General features: G+C 40.4%; 1 protein-coding gene across 21 annotated transcripts in view; it reads right to left on the bottom strand.

Moving 5' to 3' along the window:
- Nucleotides 1-605: 605 nt before the first annotated feature.
- The window catches only part of SRRM1 (serine and arginine repetitive matrix 1), a 27,512-nt gene continuing 9,459 nt past the window's right edge, over nucleotides 606-18,658 (bottom strand). For 6 of the 21 annotated variants that reach the window (XM_088672307.1, XM_088672308.1, XM_035118182.3 and 3 more), the window contains 14 exons: nucleotides 17,052-17,164; nucleotides 16,326-16,526; nucleotides 15,658-15,858; nucleotides 14,706-14,825; nucleotides 11,866-12,137; nucleotides 10,636-10,716; nucleotides 9,989-10,075; nucleotides 7,594-7,738; nucleotides 7,422-7,463; nucleotides 5,650-5,754; nucleotides 4,653-5,111; nucleotides 3,235-3,430; nucleotides 2,692-2,874; nucleotides 606-1,596 (listed from right to left, as the gene is read on the bottom strand). In XM_088672307.1, coding sequence (XP_088528433.1) covers nucleotides 1,492-1,596; nucleotides 2,692-2,874; nucleotides 3,235-3,430; nucleotides 4,653-5,111; nucleotides 5,650-5,754; nucleotides 7,422-7,463; nucleotides 7,594-7,738; nucleotides 9,989-10,075; nucleotides 10,636-10,716; nucleotides 11,866-12,137; nucleotides 14,706-14,825; nucleotides 15,658-15,858; nucleotides 16,326-16,526; nucleotides 17,052-17,164 — 2,310 coding nt within the window. In that variant the 3' untranslated portion in view covers nucleotides 606-1,491. Of the gene's footprint in view, nucleotides 1,627-2,691; nucleotides 2,875-3,234; nucleotides 3,431-4,652; nucleotides 5,112-5,649; nucleotides 5,755-7,421; nucleotides 7,464-7,593; nucleotides 7,739-9,988; nucleotides 10,076-10,635; nucleotides 10,717-11,865; nucleotides 12,138-14,705; nucleotides 14,826-15,657; nucleotides 15,859-16,325; nucleotides 16,527-17,051; nucleotides 17,165-18,658 lie in introns of all 21 variants that reach the window. The other 15 variants (XM_088672312.1, XM_088672313.1, XM_035118183.3 and 12 more) reach the window with 11 other exon arrangements.

Below are 18,658 nucleotides of genomic sequence, written 5' to 3'. Positions count from 1 at the left end.
AAGCCTCTTTACCCAGGCAGCATAATAAATGATAGTAGAAACAAGGATGAGTTTTAATGAAAAGAAAATGGCAGAGCTATGGTAATACCGTAGAGAAGTGATGGGGTGGGGGAAGAGCCTGAATGAATTCCCTTCAAGAGCTCTTCCTGCCTGTGAATTTTATAACAGTGGCATGTTTCTAGCTGTGATTGTTGTGAAGAGGAACTGCCCACTGGATAGAGGAAATTCTGCTCATGGAAAATGGTATGCCTCTGAAGGCGTCCCTCTGTTAGAGGGGCAATACCCACACTCATGGGAACTCTAGTGCTCTAGACCAGAGGCAGCATTTGCAAAAGGCTCCATTGTACGAAGGCAAAATGGTGCTGGGCCCTCCAGAGATTTCCCCTATCATTCCTGGCAGCAGGCTCTGCTGGCTGTGTCTGACGGGAGTTGGGAGTGCAGCAACATTTGGAGCGCCACAGGTTCCCCATCCCTGCACTTTAGGACCCTCGGGAAAGTTTTTAGCTCAGTGAACAAGATTAGAATCACACACTTTTCTGCAAAATAAGCAAATTTGTTTACTTGAATTTTGAGTGGGGAGAAATTACATACATAAATCACCAAGATCCTTTAAATTTAGAAATTTATTTTGTTTAATCCACAAGCTTTATAATAGCTTTAGTCTTTAAAAAAACAAAACAAAAAAACCAGTGAGAACATGACAATATCCAAAGTTCAGGCCCTTCAGGCTTTCAGAGATCACAGCTCTGAAAGTTTCACACTATTCCAAAGGACCGCAACAAGACCAAAAACAAAAAAAACAAAAACAAAAAAACCTATGAATGGGGCAACAACAACATTTCACAGAACAAAACTGTATGCCAAACTCTGCTGAGATTGCCGATTATGGAAACTAATTTAAAAAGAAAACAAAGAGGGAGGGGGCGGGAAAGAGAAAAAACAACAAATTAAATTCCAGCATTCCAGATAAACATCATTATAAAACCCACTGGCAAGAGCAGCTGGTTACCATTTAGATACCGTCCTCAAATACTAATCCCGGTTTTAAGCATAGACAATACAGGCAAACAGAGAAATCTGAGAATTTGCAAGTGTTTCTATGCAATTTCTTTGATAACTGAACAGACCACAAATGGCCTAGGGCAAGAAATCAGATTAGAAACTCCATAAGCATTTGTACAACGGCATTTTAGAGGAACTGTGGGATCTGTAAGCTTCGTTTTATAACCCTTGAAGGGAGGGGAGGGAGAGAATTTCTTACTGCAGAAGAAAATTCTAGTGAAACCATGTCAACTGTTGAAGGAGGTCACTAGTACACCGTGAATGCTTTTTTGTAATGAAGATCCATGCCTTTTTTTAAACATGAACTTCAACCTAGCAATTATTACAACCAATGTTAAAGTCTAAAGCTCAAACACATTTTAGCAATTTGAAATTGAAGTCTGAGTACAAACCAAACAAAATGTACATTATATCAAATGCTGCTTCAGCCTAAGATGGTGGAGACGCTTGCGCCTTCCTCATTGACCTCAGAGCCTTCTCACGCAGATGCTTTTCCAAGTCATCCAGGTTATCTTCTGCTTCACTCTCAGTCTCCTTAACGCAATGGAAAGTCAGCAATTACTTCTATAGTCACAGAATATGAGCCTGAATTAGATTTGGCCAAAGAGCAGAAACTTGCATGATACAAACGGCAAAAATCCTAGGTTTTTAGACTAACACTATCAACATTCGGAATTCTAGTTTGAGACACTGAAGTTATATATATATAATGGAGAGGAGTATTAATAAGTATCACACTTTAGCAGATTTTGGTGAAACACCATCTTTTTTTGCATATTGCCTTTAAAACAGGGATGGAGGACCTCTGACCTACCAGATGCTGTAGGGCTACAATTCCCCAAATCCCTGACAATTGGCTATGTTGAGCAGGACAGATGAGAGCAAGAGTTCCACAACATCTTGAAGGTCACAGGCTCGCCACCTCTGCTTTACAAAGGTCAAACAAGCAGGGCTTCATTCTTATTCACATGGTACAGAGCCCCACGGTGTATTACTAGGCCTTGCCTGCATTCTGATGTGCCTCTAAGCAAGGGCGCCAAACAACCTCCCTCCATTCTGTACTGGCTAGTATGGAAACATGCCATCTCCTTCCCTGGGACAGCAGCTATGCTTGCCTGCTGGGAAGATCATAGGTTCCTCCTTTCCAGGTTCTCTCACCACAGCTTCCTTCTTATGTTTTATATATGAACTTATGTTTTATATCGGCATGTTTCAATACTGACAACAGGCAGAGAGAGTAGATGGACAGTAGTGAAAGGAAGCCTGAGAACAGCAGCTCAATCCCCAGCCTTGGTCTCTTCAGTTGCTGGCCCTTTTCCATGTAAGAGCCTCACACAGGCCAGAACTATGCCTCCTTAAGACAAAGGTTCTTAGGATGCCAAATTTGGCAAAAAGCTGATCCCATGCAAGATCACAGCCTGGAAATGCCTGGAGTACACAGCTCGTGGGTATATTCAAGCAAAGGTATTCTTGAACTGTACAAGGAAGAATGCAAGCTTTGTGTGCCATTCTATAATAGTTTGTAATCTGATTCCTGGACCCTTAATATTTGACCCATGTCAGTCAGTTTCCAACCCACCACATGGAATATAGAAAAGTGGTTTATAAATGTTTTGAACAAATATTCACCTTTTGGGGCTCCATATTTTTCTCCTGGTCTTCCTGTGCAGATGTGGTAAAAACAGTCATTGCAGCAGCAACTGCAGCCTTCTCTTTCTTATGCTTCTTATGCTTCTTGTGCTTTTTATCCTTTTTATGCTTCTTATCCTTCTTTTTCTTCTTCTTCTTGCCACCCCCTTCCTGATCAGAATTCTGTAATGTTAAGCAAATTGTTTTGTGAGTGTTTGCTTTGCTCTATTTATGGAAAGGTGGCATATAAATGTTTTAAATAATGTGAATTTGAACATACACTGCAAAGCAATACATGCCTAGACAACTCCCTGACAATGATCACTTGCCTGTATCTTGGCAAAAATACAAGCTTTCACATTTGAAATTAAAGCAGTAGGAATCCAGTAATAAAGTAACTGTCAAGTCTAGTTTGGTAGAGATTCACAGCTGCATTACACCCAGCAAACATTGCTTCTGTCAGCGTAAGAGGACAGTTGATGAATCATGAATGAATGCATGAATCGAGAGGTGGCCATCACAGTTGCACTGGAAGATACACACCCTTACTGGTGATGGACTTGGTGTAGGACTTTTAGCCTTCTTTGCAGGTGCTGGTGGCGACCAGTGAGCAGAAGGTGATCGAGATCGAGCAGGAGATGGAGGCACTGGATGCTTCTTGGGAGGTGGCTCAGGAGATCCTGAAACAGACCTGGATGAAGATCCCCTTCTCACAGAATGTGGACTTGGTGTGGAAACCCTTAGGAAAAGAGGTAAAAAATAAATAAATCTTGATTTCCATGCTAAGAATGATGCACTTCAATTGAATATGCAAATACAAAAGTTTACTTTAAATGTTCTCTAAGTACAGACTTTATCCTGCAACTGAAACTTCAAGAACCCTTTCCATTTTTCCAAGATATATCCTTTCATGGCTTTCCAAATGAAATATCTTTTTTATGTTTATTACAGCTCTAAAACAATTCATTTGAATTTTAAGGTCACAACCAATTTGTACATTTTTATCTCATGTACAGCGGTCCCTTTCGACATTTGTATGGTTAGTAAGATTTTTAAAAAATATTGAAATGATACATATATGTAAATAATAAATCATGGTATTTCCCAGAGGGTTACTCTTAAATCAAAACTTTATGATTTTGACAGCTGAATCTTATGTTGGTTAAAATTTAATAGATTTATTTTTTAAAACTATCAATAGTCAAACTTTTATGTGCCCTTTAAATAACCTCCAAGTTTACATTTCTATTTTTTAAAAATTCCAGTATGTTTAATTTACTCCATTGCTCTAATTATTCGTTTTGTTATTTGCTCTTATACCAGAGGTTCTTGGATTTCCTCCCAATTTTTTTGTCACCAAGGTATGGTCAGAAACCAACATATTCCCAACCATATTTTAATATCTGACTGGAATCAAGTATGCTACAGTAGACTGTAGTATCCTTTAATAATTTATATTCTTTTAAGATTTTGTTACAAATAAATACAGTATCTTTTGGCGTATAAGACAACTGGGTGTATAAGACGACCCCCAACTTTTCCAGTCAAAAAATAGTTTGGGGTATACTCGCCGTATAAGAAATACGACCTGGCATATAAGACGACCCCCGACTTTTGAGAAGATTTTCCTGGGTTAAAAAGTAGTCTTATACGCGGGAATATACAGGTAACCACCAATGGAACAGATGATAGAAATGCACTGTATCCAACAGGAGTCAGTCCGAAAAGATCCACTCAAATTAACGGACATGACCAACTTAAGTCCATTAATTTCAATGGGTCTCTCCAGTGTTCTGTCGTGAAATTTCATGTCTAAGTCCTATCAAACAAGTTGGTATTTAGTAGGGAAATTACACAATACACCTCAGGGTTGGTAATATTCTCAGACATTCCTTAGTGGCCTATCCAAACTGCTTTTCAAATATCAAAAGCAGCCCTTTGGCTGCCAATTAATTACTTACTTCTTAGACTTTTTCGGCTCTGGGGTTCTCGAGACTCTTCTGATGGGCCTAGTGCTTGGTGATGGAGAATGCCTTCGCTGGGGAGAAGATGAAGGTCCCCGGCGCAGCAGCGGGGGACTTGCAGAAGGACGGGAAGGCCTAGGCTGTGGCGAAGGAGAATGCCGTTTGTTCTGCAGAGGGGAACGGGCTTCACGGTTGGACCTGCTGGGCGGAGATCCTTTCCTGTGCTTGGAGGATATTGATGGCGAGCGTCTCTTTGGGGGTGGAGAACTTCTTTGTTTTGGTGGTGGAGAACGGGAGACTCTAAGCTTAGGCTGCGGAGAAGGGGATGCCCTTCGTTTGGGAGGAGGAGAAGCCGTCCTTCTCTTTGGAGGGGGTGAAGGAGAGTATCTTCTTTGTATTGGAGGAGAATATCTTCTGGGTGTGGGAGAGTGCCGGCGAGGTGGTGGTGATGGAGACCTTAGAAACAAATATGCAAAATTATTTAAGGGGTACATTAAGGTGTTTCCAAATAATAATAGATATGTGCACACAGTTTTACTTTGCTATAATTGCCTGTAAATGCCACTGCATAATTAGAAAGCAATACCACTTGCTATTTATACAATTTTTCTAATGTTCTATAATATTTTCATTACTGATATCTTTTTAAAATTTAAACATGCCTATTGAAATAATCTTTGTAAACCACTGTTCCATTCACAAACAGATACCATTGGATGCAATCTCTAACCTTTAATTTTGATCATATTTGTGGGCTGTTTCGGCTGTATTTATTGTTTTAATCTTTTATAAACGTTATTGAAACCATTGACACTTTAAAAGTTTAAGCTAAAGTAAATATATAAATACCTTAAGAAGCATCAATAGTTTCATTGCTAATTTCAAAATAATTAATATTGATGCCTGTATCAAATGTCGATGAAAGGCCATTTCTAAGTTAACAGCACACTTTTTATAGAGATGTGTGTTTCATAAGGTAAGTAGCAAGTATTACCTTCGGCGTGGTAATGAAGGTGACCTACGCCGTCTTGGAGGAGGGGCAGGGGAAGGAGAGCGTCGTCTTCTTGTAGGCAGTGGCGATGGACTGCGCCTCCTCCTACTAAAGGAAGGAGAGAGGAAAAAGGCTCAAGGCAGATCCTGGAGAAAGAAGCGTATGCACAACAGCCTATGCACAAAGTAGCTTACTACTGGCCAAGGCAACATCATCCTGCCCTTCAGCTATAATCCCTTTAACAATTGTTGCAACTCGACCATTAGGCTCATATTAGCGGTAGCCAGCAAGCAGAGGACAGGGCTTGAACAAAGCCACATGCCTAGTCTCCTGGGATCACCAGGCAAGTTTTTTTAAAAGAAAAGAAAAGAGGATCAACTAACAATTAGCATAGCCATTTTTGAGCAGACAGGCTAGCAAATTTGTGTGTCTTTGGGGACACATTTTCAATGTTGCTGTAAGGTGGTACATAGACAATATGTTCTGCTACTATCAGGCCCTCTTTCCTCCAACTATGATTAATTTAATTTACAATATAATCCTGTTGTGTTGCGCACGACAGCAGTGTATGTATGAAAAGCAACATGCTAGTATGCCAACACCAATGCAATTCCCTCAAGCAGCAAAACTGCACTGGCAAAACAGTGACAGACCTTCAAATTAAATTATTCCCTTCCAGTACAGAAGCAACAAGAAGCCTGTTTAGGTGAGAACTGAAGTGCATTTAAACAGGCTTCTCCAAGATTTTAGCTCAGCTCAGTTTCAATATGCATATAAATTTAATGTTATATTGGCCTGCACTTTCCCTTCAAAGACATATGGTGGAAGTGACAGAGAATTCACTTGCAAGTCACCTGTGCCACTTTCCTTTTAAAAAACAAAAAAACACAAAAAAACTTTCTGCTTTTTTCCCTCCACAAACTAGGATCCTCTGATCACCACATACGTACAACATCCCAAAGTACCTACGTTTCATGAAAAAAAATTAGATAGCTTTCTAAGAGACTTGGGGTGTCTGTAATTAGAGCAAAGTGAAGCAAAACAAAAAATTAAATAAAATTGTACACAAATAATCCTCAAATACAAGTACAGTATGTTGTGATGAATTGGGGTTTCTTTTGTAACTAGAAGTTTATAACAATGCAGAAGCTGATGTAATCAAAACAGAAACAATCCACTTTCAGTATTACAGTCTATCATAAACAAATGTTTAAAAAAACCTCCTGAATGTAACCTTTTTAATAACATCATACACTGCTGCTTTCCGTGAGGCAGTAACCTCTATTTTAAATAAATTAAACAAACCCTATTTTAACTACTTCTGAATATCTATTTGGAAAACACCAAATGTGCATGGCTAGACTGTCATCTTGTTTTATTATCCCATTTTCGTAACTTTATTCTATTTTTCGTTTCATTCATAACTGAATTTGTGGCAGAGGTGATCAAAGCAGACTTAGGAAAGACTAAGGTGCACCCGCTCCCTCCTCTACTTCCCACAGGCATAGCATCCCCCCACTTTATTTTTTACATGGTGGGGCTATGTTAAATATGCAATAAGTACTGCCTGCAATATGTTACAGTGCTGCTTTGAATTGTTTTTATTTGATTAATGGAAGCCACACTGGGCTCCTTTCTAGAACAGTGTGTTATAAATTTGAAGTTGTTAATAATAATAATAATAATAATAATAATAATAATAATAATAATAATGCAACCTTTCTAAAAGCCCTTTAAAACTTAATCCTAATTAGCAGATTAACCTGCTAACTGACCTTTTATCAATTGGCAACTGCCACCTCTTTCCCATCTGCATCCTGACAGCAGTGGAGGGGAGGGAAAAAAATTGAGAAGTCAAACATCCCCAAATGATACAATAAGGTGCTCAGAAAACAATGGCACATCGACCGCTAGAAGTAAACGCCAGTATAAAACAAAGGAAGTTACCGAGGGGAAGAATCTTTTTGCCACTTTCGTGGAGATGGAGAAGGGCTACGGGAATGCGAGTGTCGCCGGCGTCTACCCACTTCACCATTCTTTACGTTTGACTTTTTTGGCCGTTCTTCTTCAGAAGATGACGATGAACCAGAATCTGTAAGAAAATGAAAGATTCTTGTTTCTAAAATGCAACACAATAATAACTATAGAATGAATGATATTTTAATGACTCTATAAAAAGCAGCTAAATTCCACTAATGTTTCTTTCAAAACTTTTTCAATAACCAGTTTAAAAGGAAATCACACTCTGTGAATGGACCCCTTAAGAATAATAATTTAAAAAATGCAGCAAACTTCTATAGAATAATGAATAGCAGCTTTACAAATCAATTTGTGCAATTAAGTATCTGTGGCTGATTAAAGAGTTTGAAAAATAATAATCTTATGGATTCTATTTTCAAACATCCTCTCTGCATAGATTCCCATCTCCACCCACATGACTCCTTCTAAAACTGGCATGTTAAGAGATATTAGGAACCAGAAGTAATCTAAGCTATAAATATTATATGCTGTTTCTAGCAGGCTTCTCCGTTTCCATTCAGTTCACACATACAGCCTACTATAAGCAACCAGGTGACATTAGCTCCCAAGGGCAGTGAGTCAACAGTTTTTTAAGGATGTGAAAGAAGGAAAAGATTAAATTATTTCAATATAATTTCAATATAGGGCCATACCCACGATCAATGCAAGCAGAGAGGGAAACACTGTCATCTGGTTAAGATGCAACAATCTCATTCTAACCAACCATGGTTCATTAGTTCTAAAATGAGCACTGAAGCAATGCACTCCCTTTGTGCTTCAAATGAAAGCCTTCATCTGAACTGGGAAACCCAGTTATATGCTGTGCGAGAGGAGGTGGGGGGAGCATATGTCATAGCGCTCAAACTAATAAATCAGTGTATTACTATGATATTGCTGCATCTAAACTGTGCCTATAGCTGATAGATCTCCAAGGGACCAAAAAAAATGCCCTACTAATACTCAACATGTCACAGAAGGGGATAAGGCACTCTCTTGAGCCATTAAAGGCAAACATCAAATACCTTATACCAGCTCCAACAAAGCACCTACAACTCTCTAGGAAAGCACCTACAACTCTCTAGGAAGGTGCACCTCACATTTTTTAAGAACCAATGATTTAAGAAATAATATGCCTGAGGTACAGGAGTGGGGGCACCTATGGCCCTCCAGAGGTTGCTGGGAATTTGAGTGCAGTAATACTGTATTTACTCGAATCTAATGCTCACCTTTTCTGGCCAAATTGTGTTGTGAAAATTAAGGTGCACATTAGATTCAATGGCACATTTACATTTGCGAGCAAATACTTTTTTTTTTGTTTCAATGTTCTGAAAACTGAGGTGCGCATTAGATTTGATGGTGCATTAGACTAGAGTAAATATGGTTTCTGGAGGGCCACAGGTTCACTACCGCTGCAGTCCTACATCTGTGAATTTTGTGTACTTAGCTATCTTACCCACAGATGCCACTCTCTATTCTAGCAGGGGCCTTTTCTCAGCAATAGAAAATTGCACCTCACCCCTACCCCTAATAACTGCAATGCCCTACAGAGCAAAAGTTCATAGGGTTGAAAGCCAGCCTCTTAAACAGTGTCTATGAAGGCTGCCACTAATTTCAAAATGCATGAGTTTGGTAACAAATATTAAAGGGCTGGGGGACAGTCAGCCTGCAGGCCGAATTTGGCCTGCCAGCCTCTCTTTTGAGGAAGCCATGGCCAACCACACAGCACCTGACATTATATATGACATCAGGTGTGCAGCAGGTAAGGGTGGGGCTTCAAAGGGACAATTAGGATTTCAAAGTGAGCTTCCAGTTTTTCCTTTCCTTCAGTTGGGTGGGTGGTAGTGAGCCTTGCTCAGAGAGGGGAAAGCAGTTTCCCTCCCAGCACTACTTTTTGAAGCTCAGAACATTCAGGGTTGTCTGAAAGCCCTTCTCTAGCTGTTTGGAATTTTTGAAGTCCTGACAATTGGGGCTATAAAGCACAGCATCACCTGATGTTACTATGGCATCAGGTGATTGACAGGTAGGCAGCCCCACCTATCAAACTGGGCATGCCACAAGTGGGGAGATAAAGTTCTGGCCCACTGGTCAGAAAAGGTTCCCCACAGCTGAAATACTGGATAGAACCAGAACAGTCCACATAAAGAAATCAAAGTGACTTAGCCAAATTATAGGTTTGCAATAGAAGCCATTTATAGCAACTCATATTAGGACATTATTATTTTTTTGTACACTTACTTGGGAAGAGGCCCCAATAAACAAGATGGGGCTTATTTCCAAGTATACATTACAAGGATTCAGTCTGCAAAACTATAAAATACCGTACCAGATGAAGACTGCTGGTTCTGCCTTCTATACTGCCGTCTTTGTTGCACAGAATCTGCAGCTGCCATTTTACCACCTTTGTCTTCTTCTGAAAAGTGTGCAAATTAGAAGAAAAAGACATTGAAATATTATATTTACAAGTGTGTTTCATAGGAAGTGTTTTTATACTATGTCAGACCATTGGTCCATCAGCACTATCTACACTGACCGGCAGTGGCTCTCCATTGTCTCACTACCTAGGGATGCCAGCAACTGAACCTGGGACTTTTCTCATGCAAGGCAGGTGCTCTACCACAGAGCTATAGCTCTCCCTCTGTTAACAGTAACAATATGGAATACATTTCATATTCACAGAGCACAATCTCAGGGCTCTTTCTTAAGACATGGTTCTTTTACAGTGCTTTGGATGGCAAAAGAGTCTAGAGATGATTACGTTTGAACTGCTGCTGCTTTTTCACTCTTTTGGTTATTTTTGCTACATTTTAGAGTGTTCTTAAATGGTTGGCCTTGTTTTAATGAAGCATCTTCACATAAAAAGGTACACACTGGGCACCTAATGCACCAAAATAACACAAACCACTTCCAATATCACAGAATCTCAAAATAACTCAGTATTAAAAGTGTACAGACATAAATTGAGGAACTCACCCGATTCTGACAATTCTACTTTTCTAGGTTTCGGTGCTGGTGAGGGAGATTCCCTTTTTTCAATACTTTTACGTTTGGGTGCTGAAAAGAAACAAACAGAATTCTGAGGAAGAGCCAGGGAAATATTGGGTATATGTATATTGTAACTTATACTGTAGTGTTAAGTGCCCTAGAAGCCTTCACAAAGCATGTGATTCCAACCCCCCCAAAAAAACACACCATTCTAGTGCAGATCCAGATTCAACTCTAGGAAAGTCACTATCTTTCAGCCTAAACTACCGCATAGGAGTTGCTGCAAGGATGAAATGAGATAAAACTGTGAACAGTCCCAAGCCCCTAGGACAGGACAGGTAAGAAACTCGAATTAAAAAGCAAGCCCCAAAACTTGTCAGATAAATCTTCATTAGTGCTCCCTGTAAACAGAATCAGAGTGAGGGAGAATGTATAAAATGCTCCAACCACATCCACTGTGCTGCAATTTGAAATCCACTGTGATTTGAAATCACAACTTACATCTGTGGCCACCACCATTATAGGCTAATATACAATGATTGTATTTTAAAATCTTCTAATGTTTAAAATCTTCTAATGGTGGCATTTTTAAACGTAAGTGTGGTATAGTACAAGCTAACTGCTACTTAGCCTTTGAAACAGTTACTAAACGCTGCTAGCCTGCCACCAAACTTCCACTGTACTCAATTCTCCAAAGGAAGCAACTGAGGTTGATTCCTGTGCTCAACCCACTCAAGCAGGTAAGCTGCCCAATCAAAAGGACATATTCCAAAGAAGTGTTTTCCTTAGATCTAAGAGCCCAGAAGCGATGTCATGTGAAATAACGCTATTGGCTGCTACTGGTGTGCATGTCAAGTAGTCCTTACAGCAACAAAACCTACATGTACTTGTCTACCATGGTATCTACTCCAGCTCTCTTTTGAGCTACACGTGTGGCCATTGTATTGTGATTAACTTACAGGTGTACCTGGCCAGCAATACATGATGTTTACTGCCTGCCTTGTCTGGCCGTCTAACCTGAGGAACTGGTTTTGGGCTGCAGAATAAAACACAGTTGGCCCCCTAAAATTTTAGTATTATTATCTCTCTCCCCACAACCTTTCCACTTTAGACAGGCAGGCGTCCAAGTCACTCCACTCATTAGCTACTAAAAAGCTATACGAAGCCCCATACACACAATTAGAACGGTTGTAAAAGTGTTAATTTACTTCTCTGTACCTGAGGTTCTACTGGGAGAAACTGAGCCTCGGCCTTTTCTTGCACGGTTCGATTGCTGAGGTGTCGGAGATCGGCGGGGCTTTGGGGGTGGAGTTAGGGGTGGGGAGGGGCGGTGCCTTCGCCTAGGAGGACTTGCTGAAGGTGACAGTCTACGTGTCTTACGAGGAGGGCTGGAGACAACTCTCTTAGGTGGTTTCTTTGGTGGAGATCGGGAACGTGAAGAGGAGGAGGAGGAACTACTTCCTGACAAAGATGCTGACGATCTTCTCCTCCTGCAAAATTCAAGTTGACATCAAGTATTCTCTGACTAATCATAATAAGATACTGTAACCAATCTGCATTGTCCTGATTGTTCTTACTAGCTTCTACTGCGATATTTCCAAGAACAGTTGAATAGCACTTTAAATTTAACACATCCAGCAGACCTAACTTAGTAGTTAGTGATGGGAAAGGTTTCAAATGGTTTAGGAGTTGGATGGTCTAGAAGTATTCTGTTTAAAGGACTGAATTAAATGGACTCTCTCATTTAAGAAACTTGTCTCAAAAAGCCCAATGCAAGGGGATTAAAAATTGTTGAGTTTTCATGTTTGGAAAAACCATCAGTATTGAGAGTTATATCAGTCAAATTTCTTTCAGATTACACTTTAAAGTAGGGCCTCTAGAATTCTGCGGCACAATTTGTGGTCAGTTCTGTTGCTATCATGTACCTGCTGACTCCACCTTTGGCTGCAGAATTCCCGAGAACCTGAAAAAAAGAAACCCTACCTTGAGCAATTTAGTCTTTGGAAGTGATATCACAAAGCTAAATAACTACGCTTGTGTTAAATTTTCAAAAGCTTTTCTAAAGTCCAAGCGCTCAGTATCCAGTCACAAAATTTGCAAAGCAATATTCAAATGTCAGTTTGTCTGTGCACATAACCTTTCGCAACATAATGGCATCCTATGAAAAGAATAGCAATGAAGTGAGTGTATATTAATTCTTTAGGAGCAATGCTTTCAAACGGCATTCTGTAGACTTCTGCCCAAGCGCTGTAGAAGATGGCAAAAAATTCCATCTGTCCGACACCCACAGGGAAATTTACGAGGCTGTGATGGGAGTAGCAGCCTCCCGAAGTCTTCCGGGGGGGGGTGTACGGGAAGATGCAGTCTCACCACAAGCTTCGACTTCGGAAAAGGCTGGGGGCACTGGATGGAAAGCCCCCGTGGGAGCCTGGATCTCCCGGACACTGATTCTACGAGTGATTTGGGCTCCATGACTTAAGAGAGAAATTAGATATGAGTTGTGGACATGCTCCAGACAAAGAAGGAGATTTATATTGCAAACTACAGCCACTGAGAAAACAAAAGACACTGAGAAATGTTTTCATCAGATTAAGAAGGTATGCGATGGAACAGAAAGAGGGAGGTTGAAACTCTATAATTGTGTTTTTATTATTTACTTAACACACCTCTCTCCGGTCGAGCCGTTTTGAATATTTACAAAGCAAGTGATATTGCAACGTCAGACTGTGTGAATTGGAAAATATATATAATCAAAGTTTGTGTCTGCGCACGCGTGTGACGCGATTTGGTACATCCGGGTTCGGTGCGTCCGTAACCCAAAAACGCACAACCTGCGGTGATTGCAACCCGAGGTATGACTGTAAACAACTTCCCTGAAATGTACATTGTCAGGTGTACCTACTATTCATGCAGTGGGTGACAGAGGTCCAACAGGTCTGGTCAGTGCCCAACATAAATTATGTGCCCTAAAACATGTCCCAGAATCCTCTGCAAATGCACAGAATTCCGTGAAAGAAAAATGGTGGACAAGTTACTGTGAAACAAGCTCCCCCATGTTTTAGGATGTTTATGTACAGCCCATGGAAAGCAAAGGCTTCTTAGGAAGGTCAACCTTATCAAGAAATGGTATAAAAGTAAAGACATCTGTCCTATTTGAATCCTAAAACATTTTGCTTTTACAGCTGACAACCCCTACACTGACTCTTTGAAAGTACAGTCTCAAAAATAGTTCAGAAACAAATACACTTTCTAGGAAACCCTGGCCTGGTGGAGCGCACTCTCACAAGAGACCAGGCCCCTGCAGGATTTGACATCTTTCCGCAGGGCCTGCAAGATGGAGCTGTTCCGCCAGGCCTTTGGCCAGGGTTCAGTCTGATTCTTTTCTTTCTGTATAAGAACAAGCATTAAAGAGGCCTCCTAGCCCGCTCACAGGTGCTTTATAAGACTAGTGGTAACAGTTGGCCCTGGAAAATATTAACCACTCTCAATTTTACCCGTGGACTGCCATCTGTCCAGATTTTAATTTGCTCTGAACTAATTTTAAATGTATTTTAATTAATTGATTGCCTGTTTTATGTTCTTATTTTCTTTGTATACTGTGTTAAGTTTTATGATGTCAGCTGCCCTGAGCCCGGCTCCGGCCAGGGAGGGTGAGGTACAAATAATTATTATTATCATTGTTGTTGTTGTGTCAACCTATGCTGAGCACTCGATATAATATTTAAAAAGACAGGCCATGGAGAAATGTACAAATGACAGCGTTCAGTTTCCCTTAATGCAACTTTAATGGTAATTTATTTATTTATTTCTTCCTAGTGAGGAAGTCAGGATGTAGACAAAACAGTCTCTTATTCAAGTCTCTTATTCCTCTGTTTATCTTTCGTCCTGAACACAAAGAGGAAAGTATTTCATGACCAGTTTCAGACCAAACAGGAGACTGTTTCTGACTCTCATCTCCCTAGGTTGAAGGGGGGAAATGAACTGAAACCACTAAAATATTAGTACTGCTACATCCCTTAAATACAGGTGACTCTTGTTTCTAAATTAGAGACTCTTACCGTCTCACAGGAGATCTACTCCTTCTGTGCCTGGGTGGAGGTGGAATGCGTCTCGGCGGGGTTCTTCTCCGAGGAGATGGGCGTCGTCTTGGGCTAGGCCGCCTTCTTGGTGAGTAAGACCTATCAATTCATGAAAATTCAGATACTAAATTTATTGATTTACAAGGCCAAAGCTTTGCCAACTCTCCAACTGAAGGGAGTTCCTTATTAGTGGAGGCACACTTGCATAGTATATTGCCGCTATAAAACTTGGGGCAAGACTGGCCTTCTGTCTCAGACAGTGTTAACAGGAAGATTGTAAACACCTGTGTAATTACCTGGCCACGCACTGCCATTTACCTCTCTGGAAGCAGCACCCCTATTGCTTTGTTGCTGCAGGAAAGCTGACAACAGATACCTGAATGCTTAATGGTGAGAAAGGATCCTTCCTCAAAGCTAAGCATTCTACTGAGATGGTACTGCTGTACTGATGCAACAATATATAACAGTTTACTATTCCTAAGGTTAAAGTAGTATTTGGTGCAGTAAAGGAGCAGGAGCTCTCCGCATCTATGTCAGTCAAAATGTCTTCCTCTGGAAGTACCCAGCATGCCCTGGAAAGTCTCAGTACACAGGCAACAGAAGACAAATCTACAGCTGAAGGAGACCAGTTTGTGTGTAAGCAGCAAAGCAGTTGCTCTCTATGTCCTGCACTGGCCCCACATGGATAACTATTAAGTCCTAATTCATATTTACAAGAGTGGGGGCTGTTTTGACATGGTGTGATCACAGGCTGTTCCCATGACCACACACATGAAGAAACAACATGGAATGGTCCAAACTCTAAGAAATGAAAATAGGATAATGAGGAGGAATGCTTTACTATTTTTTCATCCAAACTGGATGAGGCAGATGTGACTTAGGAAGAACACATGCTGCTCAGAAGGGCAAAAACACCTTTCAACCCTCTAACCTGGATCGTGATCTATGACGCCTTCTTGGTCTTGAATGAGATGCAGACCGTGAGCGAGACTTTGACCTTGACTTGGATCGGGAAGGAGTCCTTTGACGATTCTTCTCCTTTTCTTTCTCCCTTTCCTTTTTTGAAATTCTTTCTGGAGATGGCTCCTTGATATCTGGCACAGGCTCGATTTTGGGAACTTTCAAAATATCACTGTTGAAATACATTTTGAAGATTAAACCAGATTACATTTGGAGAAAAAAACTTTACATAACTCAAGGGTGCAATCTGCAACACCTAACAGACACATGGCACCCTTTTCGCTAGCTAAGAACTCTGAACCAAAACCGTATATCCAGTGTTCTATGAAGAGATTTGTTTAATGCACTTGCATGTCAAAAGCACCAACTCCCGATTCGTAGATTATGCCTCAGGCAAAGTTCCTGGCACCCTCCATTTCTATGTTCAATCTTACATTTTCACATTTCTGTAGTACTGTATTGTCAGGCTATGTCCAACATGTATTCAAAAAGTAATGAAAGCAAGCCAGAATGATAAACAAATAACTATATAAAATTGGTGTAGAATTACAGCTTTCTGAATTATATTCACTACTCCATATGACATTGACTATTCAGAGTAATATGAGAACAAAACTAGAAAGGAACAAGTAGATATACCTAGTAGATGTGGCCTCCTGAATCAATGTTTCTTTTATTTTGATTGAAGGTTCTGGCTCAGGGGTCTCTTCTTTCTTTTCTGGTGCAGGAGTAACACTACGACTCTTTGTTTTATGGTGTGGGGATCGGGAATGGCTGTGTTTTCTCTCTTTCCTGATAGGGGATGAGCGTCTTCTAGGGGAAGGAGACCTTGATTTGCGCCTAGGACAAAGTCAATTTATATTTAAGTTTCTTGTGGAATTAAAAAAATATATTAATCTCCAATCCAATTATCCCTTTCACTCTTGCTACTTGCTTATATTTTAACTTTGCTGTCTGAAACAGCATTTATATACTCTGTCACTTTCATTTCACGCAATAAACCAATCTTTTTTTATTCTTCTTGTGTGTGAGCTTCTGGTGAACGCAAGGTTGAGGGTAAACATATATTAGTAACAAATGCACATGTTATAGCTTTAGCAAAAAGATCCTGAAGATCTCAGCTTAATATTGGGAGTTTGCATAGATGATACATGGGCCATGGACACACATGTAGCTTCAAATGCACACCTTGTAGCACTGTCAACTGGGAAAGATAAAATGCTTTAGCCGGACCATTTAGTCTTCATAAACTAAAAGATACATTCCCAAGAAAATTTAACTAATAGAGCTGCTCTACTACAGCTTCAGCACACACATATTTTCCATGTCATTTGGAAAAAAACAACACACACATTTAAGTAATACCTTCTAGGACTTCGGGATCGCTCCCTCTTTTCTCTATTTTCTTTATCTTCCTTGTCTCTCTTATCCTTGTCTTCATCTTGTTTCTTCATGGAAGCCAATTTTTCCTGTTCAATCTGAAATAAACATTAATGTGCCCTTAATTCAGAAGCATGGGCTGAGAAGAAAATGTTGAATCCACTGAAAGAATAAATATTAACACCATACAAATCGATATACAGTGGTGCCTCGCTAGACGAATTTAATTCGTTTCACGGGTCTTTTCCTATAATGAAAAATTCGTCTAGCGAATCCCATAGGAATGCATTGAATTTTTTTGAATTTTTTTTGCCCATAGGAACGCATTAATTGAATTTCAATGCATTCCTATGGGAAACCGCGATTCGCTAGACAAATTTTTCGTAAAATGAATTCGTCTAGCGAGGCAACCTCCGCTCGAAAAATCCTTTCGTTAAGCGGAAATTTCATTAAGCAGGGCATTCGTTAAGCGAGGCACCACTGTAGAGTGTTCTTTATATAGTAATCTGAATGCTTCAAATGCATTATCTTTACAACCACCCAATAAGGTAACCAAATATTTTCTTCAAAATGCAGAAGCAAGTGGCTTGTCTAATGTCATCTGATGAGGTCAAAGCAAAAAGTAAAAAAATCTGATCTGGAGACTTGTTAATTCATAGCTCTATGAATAAGCCCCTATACTACTTTAGCTCAGGTACATTTACATCAAGAATAATACAGAGCTGAACAAATGCATTCAAACCAGGAGGCTCAAAGAGGAAAACCACTCAGACAAATTACGCAGATTACTGGAAGCCATAGTTAAAACTGGCTGGTTAGGCATGGTAAGTGGTAGGTGCTACCTTTGAAACCCCACGTCAACCATAAAATATCATAATGCTAAACTGAATTAGTATATCAAATATTAAAATCATTTGTATAAGCCCAACTTCTGGCGTACATTTCTAGAGTCAACTGATAATATGCTGCTAGGTAAAGGGACCCCTGACCATTAGGTCCAGTCGTGACCGACTCTGGGGTTGCGCGCTCATCTCGCATTATTGGCCGAGGGAGCCGGCGTATAGCTTCCAGGTCATGTGGCCAGCATGACAAAGCCGCTTCTGGCAAACCAGAGCAGCAAATGGAAACGCTGTTTACCTTCCCGCTGTAGCGGTTCCTATTTATCTACTTGCATTTTGATGTGCTTTCGAACTGCAAGGTTGGCAGGAGCTAGGACCAAGCAACGGGAGCTCACCCCGTCACAGGGATGCGAACTGCCAACCTTCTGATCAGCAAGCCCTTGGCTCAGTGGTTTAGCCCACAGCGCCACCTGGGTCCCAATATGCTGCTACTATGATGTAAAACATTAAAAAGCACTAATAGGATAGAATAGACTGCACACACTTTGTTCTGCCTTTAGGGTGAACAGCTGACAATGGTAGGACAGTGGAAGGACGAATTATTTAAAATCACGATCAGACACTGTATTATCCCAAACACTTGGGGTAGCAGAACTTGAGCTTTTAATGCCTTCAGAAAACTGAAGATATAATGTGATGAGCCATGCCACACTCTGAAACTGAGAAGGGTGTTTGCCTTGTTGCTCTTTCTAA

Source organism: Zootoca vivipara, chromosome 6, assembly GCF_965207765.1.
Source record: "Zootoca vivipara chromosome 6, rZooViv2.hap1.1, whole genome shotgun sequence".
Taxonomy (NCBI): Eukaryota; Metazoa; Chordata; class Lepidosauria; order Squamata; family Lacertidae; genus Zootoca; species Zootoca vivipara.
The sequence above is the reverse complement of the archived record's forward strand: the minus strand, read 5'-3'. Positions and strand labels throughout refer to the sequence as shown.